This window comes from Hyla sarda, chromosome 4 (genome assembly GCF_029499605.1).
Source record: "Hyla sarda isolate aHylSar1 chromosome 4, aHylSar1.hap1, whole genome shotgun sequence".
NCBI classification, from domain to species: domain Eukaryota; kingdom Metazoa; phylum Chordata; class Amphibia; order Anura; family Hylidae; genus Hyla; species Hyla sarda.
The window spans coordinates 327,213,293-327,233,686 of NC_079192.1; the positions used below are offsets into that span (position 1 = coordinate 327,213,293).

The 20,394-nt window shown below is 43.0% G+C and overlaps 1 protein-coding gene across 5 annotated transcripts in view; it reads right to left on the bottom strand.

Annotated features, from left to right (window-relative positions):
• Positions 1 to 20,394, bottom strand: part of PDLIM7 (PDZ and LIM domain 7) — a 117,869-nt gene that overhangs the window by 64,740 nt on the left and 32,735 nt on the right. For all 5 annotated transcript variants that reach the window (XM_056575019.1, XM_056575015.1, XM_056575016.1 and 2 more), the window contains exons 3-4: positions 10,613 to 10,764; positions 10,347 to 10,377 (exon numbers count right to left, since the gene is read on the bottom strand). In XM_056575019.1, the coding sequence (XP_056430994.1) occupies positions 10,347 to 10,377; positions 10,613 to 10,764 (183 nt within the window). The remainder of the gene's footprint in view (positions 1 to 10,346; positions 10,378 to 10,612; positions 10,765 to 20,394) is intronic.

Genomic DNA, 20,394 nt, shown 5'->3' on the forward strand with positions numbered 1-20,394 from the left:
AAGATTTCAATCCATCTGACTATTCAGAAACTATACAGACAGTCAACCAAATATTCCTTTATGTGGGGCGTAGATACAAAATAAAATGGAATTAGGACACCCAAGATTACACATGGTAAGGGGAGTCCTCTTCTATTCTTTATTTCTAGCCATCTTTGTTCTTATATGACGTTTTCTCTACAATGTGTTCCGAAAGGTTAGCATTCTGGAATTGTGTTTATTGCTGCTGATGATATGATGTTGGTGTGTGCCATTTCGGGAATCCACTTAACCGTAGACACTTTCTTCTAGTGCAAACTCTATTTAATACATTAGGGGGGAGATTTATCAAAACCTGTCCAGCCCCTAGCAACCAATCAGATCGCTTCTTTCATTTTCATCGGCCTTTTCGAAAAATGAAAGAAGCGATCTGATTGGTTGCTCGGGGCAACTCAGTAACTTTTCCTCTGGACAATAGGCCGAAGTGTGCTGTGAGAAAGCTGAGAATTAATCTTTTACTGTCATGGGATTTCCAGTCACGTGACTAATAATCTGCACAGCAGTCATTTTAAGCTGTGATAGAAAATCACAACATTCCTTTTATCAGTTTACTGGCCCTTTGAGTTAAAAAAAAAGTGTCAAATCCTAATAAAGATTCTAAACATTTGCACTGTACTGTAAAAATACACTGCTCAAAAAAATAAAGGGAACACCTAAACAACACAATGTAACTCCAAGTCAATGACACTTCTGTGAAATCCCACTGTCCACTCAGGAAGCAACACTGATTGACAATCAATTTCACATGCTGCTGTGCAAATGGAACAGACAACAGGTGGAAATTATAGGCAATTAACAAGACACCCCCAATAAAGGAGTGGTTCTGCAGGTGGTGACCACAGACCACTTCTCAGTTCCTGTGCTTCCTGGCTGATGTTTTTCTCACATTTAAATGCTGGCGGTGCTTTCACTCTAGTGGTAGCATGAGACGGAGTCTACAACCCACACAAATGGCTCAGGTAGTGCAGCTCATCCAGGATGGCACATCAAGGCGAGCTGTGGCAAGAAGGTTTGCTGTGTCTGTCAGCGTAGTTTCCAGAGCATGGAGGTGCTACCAGGAGACAGGCCAGTACATCAGGAGACGTGGAGGAGGCTGAAGGAGGGCAACAACCCAGCAGCAGGACTGCTACCTCTGCCTTTGTGCAAAGAGGAGCAGGAGGAGCACTACCAGAGCAATGCAAAATGACCTCCAGCAGACCACAAATGTGCATGTGTCCACTCAAACGGACAGAAACAGACTCCATGAGGGTGGTATGAGGGCCTAACGTCTACAGGTGGGGGTTGTGCTTACAGCCCAACAGCATGCAGGACATTTGGCATTTGCCAGAGAACACCAAGATTGGCAAATTCGCCACAGGCACCCTGTGCTCTTCACAGATTAAAGCAGGTTCACACTGAGCACATGTGACAGACACAACAGAGTTTGGAGACGCCGTGGAGAACATTCTGCCGCCTGCAAAATCCTCCAGAATGACCGGTGAGACGGTGGGTCAGTAATGGTGTGGGGTGGCATTTCTTTGGGGGGGGCCACACAGCCCTCCATGTGCTTGCCAGAGGTATCCTGACTGCCATTAGGTACTGAGATGAGATCCTCAGACCCCTTGTGAGATCATATGCTGGTGCGGTTGGCCCTGGGTTCCTCCTAATACAAGACAATGCTAGACCTCATGTGGCTGGAGTGTGTCAGCAAGAGAAAGGCATTAATGCTATGGACTGTCCCGCCCATTCCCCAGACCTGAATCCGATTGAGCACATCTGGGACATTATGTCTCTCTCCACAGACTGTCCAGGAGTTGGTGGATGCTTTAGTCCAGGTCTGGGAGGACATCCCTCATCAGGACTATGCCCAGGCATTGTAGGGAGGTCTTACAGGGATGTGGAGGCCACACACACTACTGAGCCTCATTTTGACTTGTTTTAAGGACATTACATCAAAGTTGGATCAGCCTGTAGTGTGGTTTTCCACTTTGATTTTGAGTGTGACTCCATATCCAGACCTCCATGGGTTGATACATTTTATTTCCATTGATAATTTTTGTGTGATTTTGTTGTCAGCACATTCTTCTATGTGAAGACGAAAGTATTTCATATGATTAGTTCATTCATTCAGATCTAGGATGTGATATCTTAGTGTTCCCTTTATTTTTTTGAGCAGTGTACAATTTTCTAGCCATTAGGATAAAACACTGCAGCCAAATGCTAGTTTAGAGCCTATTGTAAAACATGAATAAGACTATGTCTACAACTTGGATTGTGGGGTTTTGCAGGCTCTAAAATGCATGTAAAAAACTGATTTTGTGTGTAAAGTTGTATTTCCATATTATATATACATATATATATATATATATATATATATATATATATATTGTGACACTCATGCAGGTTTGGTTGTGGAAGGCAGGTATATTTCTCCCAGGTTCCTTTCCTATGTGAGGTAACTCCAGAGCCTCTCACCTGCCAGGTGATTGATTAAGGTGAATGAGAGGGTGGATATAAAAGAGAAGCCAGGAGGTCAGATCTCTCTCTCTGGCTGAGGACACAGAACGCCTGTCTGTGGAGAGACTTATGTGAGTAAAGGTTGCTGAAAGTATTTTTGTTAGCTGGCAGAGAGAAGCTCTCCAGCTGGTAGTGAGGGTCATCACTTGTATAGTTAGTGCCGGACAGGCAAGGTTTTCCTTTTGTTCCTGTATTGTTATTTTTATTTGGCTTGCAACCTTTCTAATAAACCTGACCAAGAGTCAGATTGCATGAACCTGCTGCTGTTTGCCTGATTTGGATAAAGACAGACACGTGTCCCTTTCCCTCAGCAAAGGGCGATCACTGATATTTCTCACAATTTGGTGTCGGATGCGGGCAGCACGTTAAGGGGAAGTTGTTTCTGGGACCCAGAGATTTGGACAGCAAGCGGCTGTCACCACAGCAGAGGGTTCTGCACAGTGTGCCACAGCAGGAGCGAACTGTGACAAATAATGGATGACGTAGTGAAGGCCTTGGTGCAGTCTGTTGCTGCACAGCAAGAGGCTACCAGAGAGCAACAGCGTACAAATGCAACTCAGCAAGAGGCTACCAGAGAACAGCAGCATACAAATCGCCTGCTGGCGGCCCAGCTGACTGCTTTAACAGAGGCCTCAAATAAAGACCGCCAGATGTTGCAGGAGATGATGCAGTATGTGCAGCCACAGTCCACACAAAGAGATATTCGTGCAAACCAATATCTGCAAAAGATGACGCCGGAAGATGATGTGGAGGCGTTTCTTGCAACCTTTGAGAGGACAGCTACACGAGAAGCATGGCCTAAGGAGTGATGGGCGGGCTTGGTGGCCCCATTCCTCATAGGAGAAGCACAAAAAGCTTACTATGATCTTGAACCTGAGGCAGCCCAGGACTTTGATAAACTGAAAGCAGAGATCCTGGCCCGTTTGGGTGTAACCCTAGCGGTCAGAGCCCAGAGAGTACACCAGTGGGCATACAATGTGGGTAAGCCACCACGTTCCCAGATGTTTGACCTCATCCATCTGACCAGGAAGTGGCTACAACCAGATGTTTTACCAGCACCTGAGGTGGTTCAACGTGTTGTTATGGACAGATACCTAAGGGCTCTACCACCAGCATTAAGGAAGTGGGTAAGCCACGGAGATCCCAAAACCGCAGACCAGCTTGTGGATCTTGTTGAACGGTATTCGGCGGCGGAGGAGCTGTTGAGTAACACCCAGTCCCAATCCTCAACCATCCGGACAGCAAAAGTTCCTGGTAAGACTGTTCTGGGGTTCATTGGAACTGGGAAGAATGTAAAGACTTCACATGAGAAGTATGAGACTGTGGGCTCAGGAAAGCCTAAAATGCAGGACTATGGACTAGGCAAAGATAACATAAGATGTTTTCGTTGCCATGAGTTGGGACATATTGCCATGAACTGTCCTTTGACTATTGAACCTATGCAATGTGATGCTACATTTTTGAAAAAACGAATGTCTATGTTTGCTCAAGTAGTGTGTACTGCTGCCAGCTCAGTCGGGTCTAAAAAACACCTGTGTGAGCTGACAGTAGATGATAAAAGGTGGTTGCTTTGTTAGACTCAGGGAGTGTGGTAAGTCTGGTAAAGGCCAACATCATAGGTTCTTCTAACAGGCATCCAGACACTTTCACTGTAACATGTGTGCATGGGGATACTTGTGAACACCAAACTGCTATTGCTTGTATTTCAACTCCTTATGGTTCTGTGTGTCACAAGGTGGGGATAGTCCCAGCTTTAATGCATGATGTTATACTTGGTAGGGATTTTCCATATTTTTGGAAATTGTGGGAATACAATCTGGTAATTAAAGAGGGTACACCTGATAGGCCCGCAACACCTGACTTAAGCCCTGAGCCACTTGAGAGTTCCCCAGTGGACGATGTAGTTGGGGTGTCTGCAGAAAGGCCTTTAACCTTTCCCTTTTCTGTTATGACAGGGGATTTAGGAGAACCACAACCAGAGACAGAAACTTAAGGGATCCCTCAACAATGTATACCTGATTTAGAGGTCAGAAAATATGACTTTCAAAGTGAGCAGTTAAAGGTCCCCTCACTAGTTCGAGCCAGAGAAAATGTAAAAGTAATAAATGGGGTACAGGTCGAGCCTGGGGCTAGGCTTGCTTTCCCTTATATGTCCCTGGAAAATGATTTACTGTACCAGATAGATAAAAAAGGGGAGGATACCGTACAGCAGCTAGTGGTTCCAAAGGCATTTAGGAGAACAGTTTTGGATCTGGCACATGGGCACATTGTAGGGGGCCATCTGGGAGTCCAGAAAACTACAGAGAGAATTTTGCTTAGATTCTTCTGGCCTGGTTTACATCATGATATAAAAGAGTATTGTGAATCATGCCCAGAGTGTCAGATGTCTGCTCCTAAGCCCCATTTTTGCAGCCCCCTAGTTCCCTTACCTATCATTGCGGTACCATTTGAACGGATTGGGATGGATTTAGTTGGTCCCCTGGTAAGGTCAGCCCGTGGTCACCAACATATTTTAGTCATAATGGATTATGCTACACGCTATCCCGAGGCTATACCTTTGCGCAATACATCGTCTAAGACCATTGCAAAGGAGTTGGTTCAGGTGTTCAGTAGAGTGGGCATTCCAAAAGAAATACTTACAGATCAGGGAACTCCCTTTATGTCTAAAGTGATGAAGGAACTTTGTAAGTTGTTTAAGGTGACTCAATTACGCAACTCAGTCTATCACCCTCAGACTGATGGCTTAGTGGAAAGATTTAATAAGACCCTAAAGCAGATGTTAAAGAAAATAGTGGACAAAGATGGGAAAAATTGGGACTTTTTGCTTCCATATTTATTGTTTGCAGTAAGAGAAGTGCCTCAGTCATCCACAGGGTTCTCACAATTTGAGCTGGTATATGGCAGACATCCCCGTGGGTTGTTAGATGTGGCAAAAGAGACTTGGGAAGGGCAGGTCACTCCCTACAAAAGTGTGATAGAACATATTTCACAAATGCAAGATAGAATTTCAGCCGTGATGCCAATTGTAAAGAAACACATGGAACAGGCTCAAGGTATGCAAAAAAGGATTTATGATAGGGGTGCTAAGGTTCGTACCTTTGCGCCAGGAGATCGAGTGTTGGTACTTATTCCTACTGTAGAGAGTAAGTTTCTGGCCAAATGGCAGGGTCCTTACTCTATTATTGAAAGAGTAGGCGAGGTGAATTATAAAGTTCACCAACCAGATAAAAGAAAACCTGAGCAGATTTACCATGTGAATCTAATCAAGTCTTGGAAAGACAGGCAAGCTCTGGCTACGACGGTCATTTTGCCAGCCTGTGATGGTACTGGGATACCTAATGTTAATATAGCTGAGTCTCTGTCTGACAAGCAAAAGAAAGAAGCTAGACAATTGGTGATTCATAACAAAGACTTCTTTTCTGACAAACCAGGGCAGACACCTCTCATAAAACATGACATTATAACGGAACCTGAAGTAAGGATACATGTAAGGCCCTATAGAATCCCTGAAGCTAGGCGAGAGGCAGTATCTAAGGAGGTGAAAGAGATGCTGGAATTGGGGGTGATTGAAGAATCTCATAGTGAGTGGTCCAGCCCAATCGTATTAATTCCAAAACCGGATGGTACTATAAGATTTTGTAATGACTTTAGAAAGTTGAATTCTGTGTCTAAGTTTGATGCATATCCTATGCCATGGGTGGACGAGCTTATAGACCGGCTGGGCACAGCTCGCTACATCACCACACTAGATCTAACGAAAGGTTATTGGCAGATTCAGTCAGAGGAAAGACAGCATTTTCCACACCTGACGGGTTGTTTCAGTATGTAAATATGCCCTTCGGCTTACATGGGGCTCCCGCAACCTTCCAAAGGTTAATGGATAGAGTGTTAAAACCACATAGGAAATATGCTTCGGCCTATCTCGATGACATAGTGATACATAGCCCTGACTGGGAGACTCACCTTTCGGACGTACAGGCAGTAATTGACAGTTTACAGGTAGCAGGTCTGACAGCTAACCCTAGAAAATGTTGCATTGGTTTAGAAGAAGCCAAATATTTGGGTTACATAATCGGAAGAGGTATAATCAAGCCCCAGATTGACAAAATTCAAGCAATCCAGAAGTGGCCCCAACCTCTGAATAAAAAACAGGTGAGGGCCTTCCTGGGAATTACAGGTTATTATAGACGGTTCATACCTAATTTTGCATCCATAGTTAATCCCCTGACTGATCTCACCAAGGGAAAAGACTCAATAATGTTAAGGTGGAACCCTGAAGCAGAAAAAGCGTTTCAAACATTGAAATTGGCCCTTTGTTCCCAGCCAGTCTTGGTTACGCCGGACTTTAAAAAGGAGTTTGTGGTGCAGACAGACGCCTCTGAGACAGGAATAGGGGCTGTCCTGTCACAAATCAGGAATGGAGAGGAACATCCTGTGCTTTATTTAAGCAGGAAGCTGAATAAGCATGAGAGAAATTATGCAATTGTAGAGAAGGAATGTTTGGCCATCAAGTGGGCCCTTGAGTCCCTCAAATATTATTTGTTGGGAAGAAAGTTTAAGTTAGTAACTGACCATGCCCCTCTGAAGTGGATGTACCTAAGTAAAGAGAAAAATAGCAGGGTAACAAGATGGTTTCTAGCTCTGCAGGCCTACAACTTTACAGTAGAGCATAGGTCTGGTCGGCTGCAGGGAAATGCAGATGCACTGTCACGTGTTCACTGCCTTTTGGTTACAGGTGCTCATCCCCAGTGGCCTGAGCAGAGGGGGGGGGATATGTGACACTCATGCAGGTTTGGTTGTGGAAGGCAGGTATATTTCTCCCAGGTTCCTTTCCTATGTGAGGTAACTCCAGAGCCTCTCACCTGCCAGGTGATTGATTAAGGTGAATGAGAGGGTGGATATAAAAGAGAAGCCAGGAGGTCAGATCTCTCTCTCTGGCTGAGGACACAGAACGCCTGTCTGTGGAGAGACTTATGTGAGTAAAGGTTGCTGAAAGTATTTTTGTTAGCTGGCAGAGAGAAGCTCTCCAGCTGGTAGTGAGGGTCATCACTTGTATAGTTAGTGCCGGACAGGCAAGGTTTTCCTTTTGTTCCTGTATTGTTATTTTTATTTGGCTTGCAACCTTTCTAATAAACCTGACCAAGAGTCAGATTGCATGAACCTGCTGCTGTTTGCCTGATTTGGATAAAGACAGACACGTGTCCCTTTCCCTCAGCAAAGGGCGATCACTGATATTTCTCACAATATATATATATATATATATATATATATATATATATGTACACACACACAGTTCTACTGCTAGAAAAACCTAACTGTTGCCAGCCATATTAGCAGTAAAACAGCTTTCCTTCACACGGTTTAAGTTTAGTGGAGTACACTAAAGAATGTTACAGTAAATGCAGATCCACTAAGACTGTACTTGTAGCTGCAGATTATTCAGTAATGCAGATCCGCAGCAAAGCTACAGTTTACAAAGCATAGCCTATGGAGGTTGCTACATGGCAGTATGTCATTTTCACATTAAATTCTGTAAGGATTTTTCTCTTTTTTTTTCAGTAAATGTTAGAAAAAGCATATAACATTTTTTTTTAAATACTGTTTTAGTAAACAATAGAAAATTCATTTCCCTATATTTTTAAAAATGTATGCCAAAAGCGTGTTCAATTGAAATACATTGGGCCCCAATAGGATGAATATATTTGTATAAAAAAATAAAATAAAAAAAGATATTTCTCAAAAGCATAGGAAAAAAATCTTGTTGCTAAAGAAGTATAAAACCACCTACAATAAATCTACATTTTAAATATAGGACCATTCAATGTGACATTTAGGTGCGCTGTTTTTCCCATTAACATCCCCGAACGCTATCATTATACACGGATGTTAATTGCGCCCACACAGAAATGATTTCTGCCTGAATATGCTTTTATAAAACCAGTAAACCAATGACTCAGACATTAGCTTGGCTTCTGCACAGCAAGTTATAGAATAGATGCTTCATGCTGCTTTTATAGATTAGGGAAAATGTTTCAGATTTGCTAACTCAACTCTGAATTATAACGTTAGCTTTCTTCTACTGCAGGAATGGTTTTATATATGTGTCTGACCGCTGGGTCCCCCCCCCCCCCCCCCCCCGCAATCTCCTGTATGGGGCCCCGGCTCACTGGTCAGATAGCGGATGTCAACCACCGCATGTAGCGGCGGCCGACACGCCCCCTCAATACAGCGCTATGGCAGAGCCGGAGATTGCCGAAGGCAGCGCTCGAGCTCTGCCATAGAGTTGTAATGAGGGGGCGTGTTAGCCGCCATTTCGTGCGGTGGTCAACACACCCCTGCCCGCGGGCTGCCGGAGCCCCATACAGGAGATCGCAGGGGGCCCCAGTGGTGGAAACTTATCCCCTATCCTTAGGATAGGGGATAAGCTTTTATGCAATGGACTACCCCTTTAAGCAGTTAAAATCTTTTTTAACCATGTCACCATATAAAAACTGAGCGTATAATTTGTAGGTGAAGATTATAAGTAATGTTTCGGGCTTGACCCTTTTCAAGCTGTATATATTCTAATTTCCGTATGCTGGTACAGTAGTCTACAAATGAAAGCAAGACTGAGAATGACCCGTCCTGCATGTCACTGCTGGGCACTCAAGAGACTGCAAAGGACCATGGAGCAGAGGACCACACCATGCTCTGATAAAGCATGCGCCATGACCTATTTTAGTATACACTTCATCTGGTGTGCCAAACCTTTCCTGGATACTTAGTACAAATTCTGGTGATAAAGAGGTTGCTACCTGGATCTGGCACCTGAACACACAAGCGCCAAGGCAATCAAGTTATGCTGCCTAGCAGAGAGAGTTATTCTTTTGAAGAAAACCAGTCATGTTGAAAGTCCAATCTGCAGGCATAGTCTTATAAAGCAGGAGGCACTGAGCAGATTAATATATAGTTTTGTGGGAAAAACTCCAAGATAACTTTTCACTTATTCATATACATCTCTGCTCATTCTGGAATATGTAGTCAATTGGGCGGTCCTACTCAGTGATTGACAGCTCTCTCTATATATACACTTCTACACAAATAGCTGTCAATCACTGAGTAGGACCGCCCGCAAGACTACAGAGCCCAGAATGAGCAGAAATGACAAGTTATCCTAGAACTTTTCCCTAAACTATAAATCAATCTTCTCAGAAAACCCTGTTCTATAATAACGTCTGCATATTGACTGAATTTTCAATGTGTCAGATTCCCGTTAAAAGGTTGTAAAAGCTTCTTAGTTCTTTCCAGCATTTCCATTTGGAATACCATTCAGAAACTAGGTTAAAGATAACTGACGGCACAGCTCATGTTAGTGAGAATTCATCTTCCTCAAGTAACATGTTCCCATCCGATCGCCAGATACATTCCTGAGGCTTAGAATAAAACAGCCTGTGTTTATCCTGCAGGGTATATACAGCAGTGAATGAGGGAAAGCAGTCTCTGCAGGTCAGAGAGGGCTACCCAGGAGATTGGCGCCAGGCTAGCCAAAGTCAGAGGCAAAGGGTCACAGCAGGAAGGAGATAGTTTGTGTGTGCACTGATGGATAATGTTAATGCATAGATCAGGAGAGAAGAATAAAGCAGACAGGTTGCAATCCCATTTAGATATAGAAAGCGAGGATAGATAAAAATACATCTGATACAAGAGAATAAAAATAACTACATCCAAGACAACCATAGACTGTTCCCCTCCTTCATTTTCCTCTGCCCGCAGTCATACAGACAACACCCACACACCATTCATATACTTGTATACTGATGGAGGAAATTTACCTTTGGCTGGTTACTCAGTCCCGCGGAGAATCTAAAGAGAGGAAACAAAGGTCATTTCATTTTATCCTACCATAGGAATAGTCCACAATACAACCAGGGGCCATAGTTACAAGGACAACATGATGCACTTCCTATTTTGTGTGTTATCTATGTCAACTAGCTTATGAATTTATAGACTCGATAGATATAGTAATCCCAGCATGGACCAGCATGGTCACAGACTAGCAGTCCCAAATTAGTTCCATCTGTTGTACCCTGTTCCTTACCTGCTAAGAGCTAGACTTAATTTATTGCTACAGGCTCGAATCTTGTTCTGGGCTTCAATGTGAGTCATATTTGTGGTACTTTCGCCATCAATCTGTAGCAACCAGTCCCCGACGTTCACTCCGACCACCTCTGCCTTACCCCCTGGTGTCAGCTGTAATGAAAAGCAGACAGGTTACTTCCACATAATGCATTATTTACACATGTATTCACCAGTGTACATAGGTATAAATATACTCTTACTGGGTGCAGTCAGACCCAGCACCTATCTCCTGACCAGCAGGACCAATAGAGAACCCTGATGCTAGATATGGTCTATTCATAGCACCCAGTGAGCACCATGTATGTGCAAATGGAGATTACATAAAGAATAAAAAAACATTTTTAGCTTCTCTCCTCTTCTGCCCAACCTTAACACAATTCATAGTACAATTGTTAAAGGGGTTATCCAGGAAAAAACTCTTTTTATACATAAACTGGCTCCAGGAAGTTAAACAGATTTGTAAATTACTTCTATTAAAAATGCTTCATCCTTTCAGTACTTATGAGCTTCTGAAGTTGAGTTGTTCTTTTCCGTCTAAGTGCTGTCTGATGACATGTGTCTTGGGAACCACCCAGTTTAGAAGCAAATCCCCATAGCAAACCTATTGTCAGGATTCGGCAGGCTGATGGTGGATCCTCTGTGTCAGAGAGGGATTGGCGTGGACCGTACCGGAGGACCGGTTCTAAGTTGCTACTGGTTTTCACCAGAGCCCGCCGCAAAGCGGGATGGCTTTGCTGCGGCGGTAGCAACCAGGTCGTGTCCACCAGTAGCGGCACAACCTCACTGACTGCTGAGACTGGCGTGGTACAGGAGGACTAGACAGAGGCGAGGTCAGACGTAGCAGAAGGTCAGGGCAGGCGGCAAGGTTCGTAGTCAAGGGCAACGGCAGAAGGTCTGGTAACACTGGTAAGGGCACTCACAAAATGCTTTCACTAGGCACAAAGGCAACAAGATCCGGAAAGGACAGGAAGGGGAAGTGGGTTTTTATACACAAGGAGCAGGGAAGCTAAATGACACTGATTGGGCCAGGCACCAATTAGTGGTGCACTGGCCCTTTAAATCTCAGAGAGCCGGCGCGCGCGCACCCTAGAGAGCGGGGCCGCGCGCGCCGGGACGTGACAGCCGGGGAATGGGACAGGTGAGTAGATTGGGATGCGACCCGCAGGCGGGCACGTCCCGCTACGTGGATCGCATCCCCGCCGGCAGTGACAATGCAGCGCTCCCGGTCAGCAGGTCTGACCGGGGCGCTGCAGAGAGGAGAACGCCGCGAGCGCTCCGGGGAGGAGCAGGGACCCGGAGTGCTCAGCTTAACACCTATTCTACTCTGTGCAGTTCCCGAGACAAGCAGAGATGTCAGCAGAGAGCACTGTTGCCAGACAGAAAACAACAACTCAACTTCAGCAGCTGATAATTATTGGAAGATTTTTTAATAGAAGTAATTTACAAATCTGTTTAACTTTCTGGAGCCAGTTGATATATGAAAAAAGTTTTTTCCTGGAATACCCCTTTAAGTATTACACTTGATCAACATCAGTCTTGTCATTGCGAATGTCCCCACCTTCAGGGCATTCCTGGTAGATTATGATAGATAGAAAAGATCTCTAGGGTACAAATAATGTAGTTCTTTTATTTCTCAATGTCTCAGGAAGAAAGAATGACATTTTTTGCACCAGACCCTGGAGTGGGGTGACATTCTTATTTTATGTACATGTAGATTTCGATTAGGTCTGGGTCGCTGGCACCTTAAATGATATTGCTGTGTTCCTATAGATGGATATGGATATATGCCGTAATTCTTAGAAATGCATAGGCACTTCAAACATAATAATAAAAATGTATCAAAAGTAGCCAAAAGTAAAAACCTCCCTTGTAAAAACATAATAATGACTAAGTAGGTTGTACTAAAGGCAATGGAGTGCAACTGTCCAATCAGTGGTAGGGTAGGGACACACCTCGTTGACAAGGATAATGGTAACGCCCAGTTGTCATTTCATTTATATATCTTCAGAAGCAATAAGAAAACAATAGCCTAAAGCAAAGTGTCAGTAGAACCAATGTACTATAAAAGGTGGCAGATTTCATCATTGATTTACCAGCATAAAATCTGCAATATACAGTCGTCCCTCAAGTTACGATATTAATTGGTTCCAGGACGATCATTGAATGTTGAAACCATTGTATGTGGAGACCATAACTCTATGGAAACCTGGTAATTGGTTCTGAAGCACCAAAATGTCATCCAAAAATAGGAAAAAGTGAGGATTAAAGATAAATAAGTAGATAACTAATACAGATAAAGCAAATCCTTACATATAAAAGTAATAAAGATCTGCTGGGAGCTGTAATCACTGTCTATAAAAGTGTTTCCCAACCAGGGTGCCTCCAGCTGTTGCCAAACTACAACTCCCAGCATGCCCGGACAGCCAAAGGCTGTCCGGGCATGCTGGGAGTTGTAGTTTTGCAACAGCTGGAGGCAACCTCTTTGGGAAACACTGGTCTATGTAGAGGACAGAAGCTTCTTCGAGGTCCTGTACAGTACACACAGTGTCCTAAAAAATTTAAAGTGGAGCCGCCTTCACCTGATGCCCAAAGGAGCAGCTAACCCTGGCACAGGTAAAGAGTACAGAACATGTAATACCTCCCTGTACTGTAGGGAGGCGCTACCAGACACCAGTCAGTGCATGCACTTTAGGAATACAGGGGTTTTACCAGTGAAATATCCATTCTGATTGGTCGGTTCTTCCAGCCATTGACACGTTTCGCAGATTCCATAGCATTGTATGTTGAGTCTGGTTTCAAGGTACAATGGTCCAGAAAAGACCATTGTATGTTGAAAATATTGTATGTTGAGGCTATTGTAAGTTGAGGGATCACTGTATATTGTACATGTGAGCATACCCTAAAAGTATTACTATCACTTTAAAAAAACATTAGAGATGTCACAAGTTTTGGATGACTGGGGTCTGGGTGCTGAATGGGCATCTGAACATGTGGGCCCCGACTGATCAATACATTTGACATGTCAATAAATATTTTTTAATTCTAGTAATGCTGTAATGTGAACGCGCAAGTAATATAAGTATAAGAGATAACTAGCGGATTGGTCAGGGTTTATTGCTGGGACCAAACGTGTGCTGCCACTCCATTTACTCAAGGGACAATTGATCCCCACCAGTTGTCGGACCCCCACCAATCAGCTAGTTTTCCCCTATCCTGTAGATAAGGGATGACTTTCAATCTTGGGATAACCCCATCAAATCCCACTGTTCCAACCTGGTTTCCCGGATGCCAGAAATCAGTGAATAATCAGTCAGAAGCCCCAGATAAGTCACGGTCACTGGATTCCAGTGAACTGAAGAGATTCTGTTGACATAAATCTGATAGCTACAGCCAACTCTTGAGCAGAGGGGAACTTATCTGAGCTGGGCGTCCCTCTCCTTGGGCCCCCAGCAGTTGATCTGACTCCATGGTATGAGCTCAGTCACTTTTTAGCAGGCAATTGAACTGAATAGATTCCAGGATTGATCTGTCTTCATGAATAATAACTCATCCCCCAAACAAAGTGTTATAACTATGCATAGGTTATGGTGACATCGATTACGTGCTCTGTAGGTTGGCAGACATCTCAGTGTCTCTGCAAGCCAACAGTAAGAGAAAAACACATGGCCGTGTGCGAGCTTGTAAGGCGGGTTAGTATTTATAACTAAAAATTGCACAACCTCAGCACTTCTTATCCACCACATGACGGCCCTGTCCCACCTGTCTCTTTTATTCAGTGTCTTCCTCCTGTCCTGTCAGTCCTATTCTAAATCTGACCCCCCTACAATAAATGTCAAAAACATCACTTATTTCATCATGCCAAATTCATGAGGATAAGCAACCTCAGTAAAAGGTAAGTACACACTGAACAGGTCTATAAAAGTTTAGCCACAACTAAAAAAATAAATAAGCGCAAGGTGCGGCCTCACCCTAAGGAGGGCCTGGCCTGTGGGCATACAAACCTAACCATCCCTAACAGATTTTCTAGCAATTATGTTCAGTGAGAAAATCTTATTATAATAGTACATGTCAATGAATAGAATATAAAAGATGTGATTAGAAACAATGGTTTTGTTGTTGGGAAGATTACATCAGCATTATAAAGAAATCCTGTGCGTGCCATAGCCGACATATGACATCATTGTTGTGGTTCATAAAATCAATGGCGTGCGTGGGCAAGTTTATGATTCTTCATTACAAGACATTACAAATATTTAAATATTTCTTCATGGACTGGTAATGTCCCAACTGTGTACATACAAGGCCAAGATACATTATTCTTCACTATGGCAGCTTCAAAAGGAGTTGTCCTGCATGTAATTTGGATATAACTTCACAGCAACATCCTAAAGAGTCACGTTCACAATGCACAAAATAAGAAATTCTGCTTTTCCCACAATTCCCCTGAATTATTAGCACATGACCAAACTTCAAGGAATTTTATTAACAGTTTACAACAAGGAAAGAAAAAAGGATGGACCTGATCAATCTGAGAAAGACGGTATATCCTTCGAAACCCGTCATGGTTTTACATTGGACTAAAGTTTGTGTTACCACAACTAGCGGCATCTTCCTTGATATTGAAGCGCCATATTGTAAGGGTTATTTTCTGCATATCTATATAACTAGGAAACAGATGCAAATTGCTCACAGTATGTCTTAGGACTTATGCAGATGGGAACTCTTATTTTTCTAATATCAATATTCAGAATATTTATATTTGGCCTCTACCATTAAGAGGCACTGAAAATTCACGGATCTTATTGGCAGCAGAGGTTCTGTCTCCTACTAAAGGTCCAGGTAATGTACTTAGAAGAAATAGCGGCTTAACCTGTAGGCACATTAATGAAAGTGCTTAAATGGGCACTGTCCGATACAAAAACTTTTGGTATGTTGTAAAGCATGTATAACCAATAGGTTTTTCAATTGCTTACATTAGAAAATTTTCAGTATTTCATACTGAAAAAGCCAGTCAAACAACTGCCCCCCCTGTCCTGCTGTGTCCATGCGTCATCGCTTATGTCATGGACACACTTCCTTGATTGACATCTGTGAGCGCAGGGCTCACAGCTGGAGGAAAAATCCTCCCACTGTCAGCTTGTGTCCCGCTACTGTCAGTGAGGACAAGCTGGGAGTTGTAGTTTTGCTAATGCTAGGGGAGATGTGAGCAGACAGCATACTGAGGGAGGGGGCGGAGACCTGCACAGTGAGGCCACGCCCCCTCCCTTTGAGAGGAATTCAGACTAGTGAGCTAAATTAAAAGTGTAATAAAAATAAAAAAAATAAAGGTGCTAGACACATAAAAATTAGATGTACATGGTCAGGATTAGGTAATGAGTGATATATTAAAAAAAAAAATTTTGTTGGATCTGACGGGTACGCTTTAATGAAAAAGCTCTTATTCCTGGCATGGAAACAGCATGGCATGGAAAATTATCTGAATTAAAAAAAAAAAAACAGGGTCAGTGAAAGAGACAAAATTACTAGTCAAATAGGAATTAAGACACCACCTCTGAAAACAGAAGGGTTGTTCTTTAACTAGTGTCTAAACCTGACACATCCTGAAATGTATGGTGCAAGATGCCATCTATCACCCATTGGCTCCCATGTATTTTATTTTATTTTTTTAAATACAAAAGTAAATAAATAATAAACACATTACTTTCTGGATGGCTGTGAGGCATCCCATTCATTGGGCCCTTCCCCCACATAGACTCATGTTTGGAACATTAAAAAAATTATATATCTATATAAAAATATATGTTGCCTAATCTTAAAAGAATATTCTCAGAGCTCAAACAAATGGTAGAATTAAGGGGTATTCTAATAAATATATCTATACTAAATGCAACTACTTCCTAAAACAAAGGGCCAAAATACAATATAACGAAAGATCTCCTTGCATGCAATGTTCACTTGAAGGCCCATGGTCACGGTCATATAGACTCCAGTGCAATTTAATAGAAATATTAGAATATGTGTAGTATGGGAGCAGATAAGATAACTGTGAAAGACCAAAGCTTTCAGGAGGGATGTAAGGGAATATGCTGTGTAAGAAGCTCCTGGGTAGGATGGGCACAATGCACTGTCCTCACTGGACAGGGGGAAAGCCAAATTCTTCCCCAGTAAGCGGCATCTGATGACTGAAGAGATCACAGGATCTGAGCCTGTCCGCCATCACCAGCAACACAGTGATAATTAAAGACACAAGGAGACAGATGTAGTGTTACTTTAATGTGTGATCCTAAAGCTGCCATGAGTGGGCGGTGAAGAAAGGAAAAAGCTGTACACACTGCGGCACCCAGAGGAACATATATTAATACCAGCCATATAGAAGTACTTAAGCTGTGCTTCATCACATAAGGTAATTCCTACATGGCGGTACTCTGTGTCCTCTCTGCACCACAATAGAGGAAGCACATTTCTGTGCACATGCTAAAACATAAAAAATAAAAAAACATTCAACATTCAAAGCTCAGAAGTACACAGATAGAGAGAGAGGAGTCACTCAATGCTGGCGGGGCCGGAAACAGCCACAGGGCTCTGTGACTACTTAGCTGGGTCCCTGCAGTTTTTCTTTAAAAAGTGTCTGTCATCTCTAAAGCATGCTCAGAGCTGAAGTGTAAAGGAGGAGTTGCTGAGCTGCAGCATGCATACCTCCTCTCTCCCCCACTCCTTTCCTACCTTTACAGATTGACATACATGATCCATTGAGGGGGGCATGCATGCTGCAACTCAGCTTGGCCTCTAAAACTTGAGCATGAAAGGAAAATGCTAATTTATAACTTTGCAAATAGCCCCCAGCTAAGATACAGGTATTATTTATATCATGCTTTATTTATAGCTATCTGTCCATGTCTGCAGCTGTGAGTATTATATAGAACTGACAGATTCCCTTCAGACTAGGATTTCTCAGGGTAAATCATGTTCTGTGACCTCACTCTTTGTACCTGTATCATACTGCTAGTGCTTTGAGCTGGATGTGATAAAAATCTGTGTATAAATAAAGCAGTAATAGTGGTATAAGCCCTCCTAAATGCAACATTCTTCCAGTTCAGTTTTCAAATATATATGAAAGAGAAGAGAACCTGTCACATTAAAAATGCAGTTTAATCTGTAGGCAGCATGTTATAGAGCAGGAGGAGCTGAGCATTGATATATTTGCAGGAAAAGATTCAATATAACAAGTAATACTGTCATCTTAACCTCAAGAGTGCAAGGGGCAGTCCTAATCAGTGATTGACAGATGTCTTTGTATACATACTAATGTGGGTAAAGCTGTCATGGATTAGGACCGCCCACTGGACTCCTTAGGCAAAACCATGCAGAGGGTTAGATGAATAAATTACAAATTATACTGAATCTCTTCCCTAAAAACTATATTTCAATCCGCTCAGCTTCTTCTGCTCTATAACATGATGCCTACAGATTACACTGATTTTTGTACATGACAGGTTCCTTTCAATACATTTTCTCTCTTTAAGATCTACTCCTCCTCAGGAGCTACTAAAAAGTGTATCACAATCTGTCCTTAACAGTCCTGTACAAATCTTGACACATCATATATCTTGTGGTGTGGGGAGGTGTAATCTTTGTCCTTTTTACCTGTGCGATTCACACAGCACAAACTAAGTCAATTTGAGATAGAAATAAGAAATAGTAAAGCATACATTAGGGCTGGGCGGTATGACCAAATGTGTGTATCACGGTAATTTTGTAACTTATGGCGGTTCCACGGTATATAACGGTATTTCTCCCCCCTTAAATCAGGTTCTGCTCCCCCCCCCCCCCAATTAATAATCAGCCCAGAGCTGCGCTGTCCCCACTGGGGTATTAATCACATATGTCACCCGCAAGCACTGTCCTCCTGTTTGTTGCGGGCCACCTGCGCTGGCTGGAACTCTGTACTGTAAGCTGTATCTCTATGCGGCCGTCAGCCTATCACCGGCCGCAGCGAAGTTCCGCCTCGGTCGGTGATAGGCTGAGTCCACTGTCATGTAAGAAGCTGGCTCAGCCTATCACCGACCGGGGTGGAACATCGCTGCGGCCGGTGATAGGCTGACGGCTCACCGACGTACCTTCCCCAGGAAGAGCGTAAGGCTGACGTAGGAACGTGGTTTTGTTTACCTTTTGCAGCCCGGGCATAGGGATATAGCTTACAGTACAGAGTTCCAGCCAGCGCAGGTGGCCCGCAACAAACAGGAGGACGAGGAGGGCAGTGCTTGCGGGTAACATGTGAGTAGTACCCCGATGGGGACAGAGCAGCGCTGGGCTGATGATTAATTTGGGGGGGGGGAGCAGATCAGCGCTCGTGGATCACATATGATTAGTTCCCCGATGTGGGGACAGCGCAGCACTGGGCCCCTCCGAGGGGGAGGGGCCAAACTGGTATTGCGGTAAGGGGGAAAATTCATATCGTGCCGGATAAAAATTTTGGTATTCGGTATGAACCGGTATACCGCCCAGCACTAGCATACATTTAATTTTAGAACAGGATTAGTCTCCGTAACACAGGACAGCTGCCAATTGACCTCACTGGCCATAGCACCTTTTGTATATTGACTTATTTTTGAATTTGGTCCAAACTACAGTATTTCAAGCTGTTAATGCACTACACCTATACCACTTCCATGTATCAATGCCATGTCTCAGCCGCCAGAGCACTTCATGGTGCTGCAGATACCACGTCACATCAGCGCTCAGCTAATCACTGATTGGAGCTGGACATTCCTTCAGCCAGTGATTGGCTGATCAGTGATGTGATGTCTTGTTTGCAGCTCAGTGAAATCCTGTGGTGGCTGAGATTGGGCGCCGATAGCGGATTCTGCAAGTGAGGAGAGTAGAAGCATTTTTTGTTTAATTACGCAGTCTAAGCACATTTATTTAAATAACATTTTTCGCTAGACAACCCTAAGATTTAAATAACATTTTTCGCTAGACAACCCCTTCAGTGGTGAGGGCATTGATATAGTTATTTTTTTTTTTATAATTTACTGAAGCAATTCTGTCATGTATCTTTAAGTAAATATAAGTACAGTATTGTGTATGATATTACCACTACTTTACAGCCTGGATGATGGAGCGTCACCACATGGCTCCTATGAGACAATCAGAACAGGAAGTGTGGTAAATAGTAAATAGCAGGCGCAATAGAAGTGTTTTACTATAAGTATCTCATAGATGACAGACTTACTTTTAGAATCAATAGAGCAGCCAAAAAATACAAAAAAAAAAAAAAAAACGAGTCTGGCACATTCTTAAAACATTCTGTTTGTCTAAAGCTTTCCAAACGTTAATATAGGGAATGGATGACACCATTTCCTTCAGAGCCTCTTGTATGGCAAGTGTCCATAATAATGTAACCAGCAAAATATGAATGCACTGGTAGATTAATCCATAGCGTATGCATTATCCATACCCAAAAGGAGATAACAGTTGTCAGGTATCTTGTCTTAAGGAAAACCAAAGTCTGACACATTACAACTCCACCTACCTTATGACAGTCCATTTTGTGAACCCGATCAAAATCATTAGGATTGTTATCAAAAATGTTAACTCTTTAGAACTTTAGACAACTCTGCCTACTAATGGGACAGGCCATAATTGCAGTTGGAGAGCAGTGTCTTAAATGGACACTCTCATTAAAACAAATTTTTGCTATTCCACTCCTTAAGGTAAATAAAAAATCTTAGTAATGTACTT